This window comes from Pleurodeles waltl, chromosome 3_2 (assembly GCF_031143425.1).
Source record: "Pleurodeles waltl isolate 20211129_DDA chromosome 3_2, aPleWal1.hap1.20221129, whole genome shotgun sequence".
Lineage (NCBI taxonomy): Eukaryota > Metazoa > Chordata > Amphibia > Caudata > Salamandridae > Pleurodeles > Pleurodeles waltl.
This window is the reverse complement of record NC_090441.1, coordinates 195,099,542-195,102,969: the sequence shown is the minus strand read 5'-3', so window position 1 is coordinate 195,102,969 and position 3,428 is coordinate 195,099,542. Positions and strand designations below refer to the sequence as shown.

General features: G+C 40.5%; 1 protein-coding gene across 1 annotated transcript; it reads left to right on the top strand.

Annotated features, from left to right (window-relative positions):
• The first annotated feature begins 671 nt into the window (after window positions 1–671).
• LOC138286363 (zinc finger protein 300-like) lies at window positions 672–1,427 on the top strand. Its single transcript, XM_069226521.1, has one exon. It carries the CDS (start codon window positions 672–674, stop codon window positions 1,425–1,427), a length of 756 nt encoding a protein of 251 aa, XP_069082622.1.
• Window positions 1,428–3,428: the final 2,001 nt, after the last annotated feature.

Here is a 3,428-nt window from a genome sequence, read left to right as displayed (position 1 = left end):
TGCTCCACACACTGGCTGACAAGAAAATCCTGTGCTCACACATTCAGGTAATGGAGTCTGAACAGTAAAGCGAAGAGAAAATACCTCAGAGTTGAGAGTTGTCAGAGGCTTCCCTGTGCTGTGTGGAGAGTTCAACCAAAGGCCAACAGTACCTTAATTCCCCTGGTGCAGCCTCCCAGTTTAAACACAAGAAAGCCCCTTATCTCTTCAGCAGCTGACTCTGTGTCCTGACAGAAAGTGTTGTTCTTTGCTCAGCTGAGGGGCCGTGTTCAGGTGATTTGTAGCCGGCTTCAATTAAGAACTCCGTTTTAACTGGCATTTCTTACTTTGAAAATAACTTCAGAGTTATGTTGCTGTTATCACATATATATTTCCTTTCATTCTGACTCCAAGGAGGCTTTTTGACAGCTGTTTGGGAAATCCCTCTTCCCTTGAGCCGCGGAGCTCTCCGCCCCAGAAGTACCATTCTTAAGCAATAGGCAGGCCACACTGGACCAATGCAATATAAATATAGAAACTGGATCAATACTCTCATTGAAAAGAGTGAGCAAAACTAGACCTTTGAGAAGTTTTTGAAAGGCACTGAATGTTACAAATTTGTTTGTTCACTATATAGATGACACAAGACCATAGTCATATACATTGAATGTGCCACATCATTCATTACTAAGATGCAGATGGTGACTGATGATAATGTATTACTAAATCAGAGAAATCACACTGTGCAAAGAACATGTAAATATATGCAGTGTGAAGAGACTTTCCTTATAAAGCAAAAGCTGCTGATGCTTCCAAGAAATCACAATGGTGGGAAACCATACAAATGCTCTGACTGTGACGAGACTTTCATTAAAAAACTACAGCTGATCATACATCAGAGAAATCACACTGGTGAGAAACCATATACGTGTTTTGAATGTGATAAGGCTTTCAAGCAAAAGCATTACCTATCAGTACATGCCAGAATTCACACCAATGAAAACCCATTTAAATGTTCTGAATGTGACAAGGCTTTCAAGCGAAAGAGTAACCTTTTACCACATCAGAGAATTCACACTGGGGAGAAACCATATAAATGCTCTGAATGTGACAAGGCGTTCATTACAAAGCATAAAATGGCCACTCATAAGAGAGTTCACACTGGTGAGAGACCATATAAATGTTCTGAGTGTGACAAAACTTTCAAGCATAAGCATGATCTGTCCATACATCAGAGAAATCATACTGGGGAGAAACCGTATAAGTGTTCTGAATGTGATAAAACGTTCAAGCAAAACAGAGAGCTAGCACGACATCACGTACGTCACACTGGGGCAAAACCATATAAATGTTATGAATGTGGCAAAACATTCATGACAAATGAAAAGATGACCATACATCATCAGAAAATTCACACAGATGTGAAATTATTTAAAAATCCTGAATGAGAACATTTACAAAGTGAGAGTTGACCATACATCATAGAGTTCACTCTGATAAAAATAAAATAGCTGTTCTTAATTCATCAAGGCGTTTATTATGAAACAACAGTTGACAATGCATCAGAGAGTTTGCACTGGTGAGAAACCACTTAAAAGTTGTGAATGTTATAAGACTTATCAGCAGAAGGAGAGCCTGTTACTCCACCAGAGAAAATATACTAAGGAGAAACTAAAAAATTGTATCCAATGTGATAAGACGTTTATTATGAGCTACATGCTGATGATACATCAAAGTATTCACAATGGTGAGAAGTAATTTAACTACTGTGATTGTGGCAAGGCTTTCATCAGAAGATAAAACAAAACATTAACAGTGGGATACCGTATAGTTGTTCATGATATGGTTAAGATGATTGCACCAGTCCCAAAACTACAAACTCAATGATGTCCTCTTTTGTGGCATTTGTCAATTGTGAATGTTGATGGTACAACGGCAGTAGCCTGAGATTAAACTGATGAAAGACTATAAAAATTGTACTGGACAATGTCATACTACCTAATAAGCAAAAAAGATTATCCTAGTATGACCGAGAATTGTATTCATGTTTTTGTATTCATATAGCACTAACCTAGTTGGGTAGCAATGGAGCTCTGCACATTATTAGGGATTACTGGGAGATGATATTAGATTGAGTATGTCAGTTAGGGATTTACTTCAATTGCACAATGATATTAGATTTTGCATATTTATGATTGCATTACTTTTTACTGATATGTACAGTTTTACCCACTGGGGGATTAAGTAATATCTGTAGAATCACCCGATTCTCAGAGAACCAGCCACTCAACCACCCACCACTCCAACTGCATGCATGCTGAACCAAAATCCACCCTAGAGACACATACCCTGCAAGAAACTGTATTAATGTAATCTATATAACAAGGCATTATAGACAGGTGTAACTTTAAAGACACATCTTCAAATTCATAGTGGAGAGAAGGAATGCAGAACATTGTCGTGGCACACCTTGGCTTAGGGATGAGTTTCATTCCTGTCCTTCATTCCTCGTATACTAAATAAAACCCCAAATAGGAGACTCGAAACACCTCAGTAGAAAGAAATAGATAGAAGAACAAATCACTGTTCCCCAACCAACTCATTTAGTGTAGGAAAGTACCATCTTGCCTGGCATGTTACCCCCATTTTTCACTGTATGTATGTATGTTTTACCCCTGTGTCACTGGGATCCTGCTAGCCAGGACCCCAGTGCTCATAAAGTATGCCCTGTATGTGCTTCCTGTCTGGTGCCTAATTGTATCACTGAGGCTCTGTTAACCAAAACCTCAGTGTTTATGCTCTCTCTGCTTTCTAAATTTGTCACTGCAGGCTAGTGACTAAATTTACCAATTCTCTTTGGCACACTGGTACACCCATATCATTCCCTTGTATAGGGTACTTAGGTACCCAGGGTATTGGGGTTCCAGGAGATCCCTATGGGCTGCAGCATTTCTTTTGCCACCCATAGGGAGCTCAGACAATTCTTACACAGGCCTGCCACTGCAGCCTGAGTGAAATAACATCCACGTTATTTCACAGCCATTTTCCACTGCACATAAGTAACTTATAAGTCACCTATATGTCTAACCTTCACCTGGTGAAGGTTGGGTGCGAAGTTACTTAGTGTGTGGGCACCCTGGCACTAGCCAATGTGCCCCCACATCGTTCAGGGCAAATTCCCCAGACTTTGTGAGTGTGGGGACACCATTACACACGTGCACTATACATAGGTCACTACCTATGTATAACTTCACAATGGTAACTCCGAACATTGTCATGTAACATGTCTTAGATCATGGAATTATCACCCCAATACCATTCTGGTATTGGGGTGACAATTCCATGATCCCCCGGGTCTCTAGCACAGAACCCGGGTATTGCCAAACTGCCTTTCCGGGGTTTCCACTGCAGCTGCTGCTGCTGCCAACCCCTCAGACAGGATTCTGCCC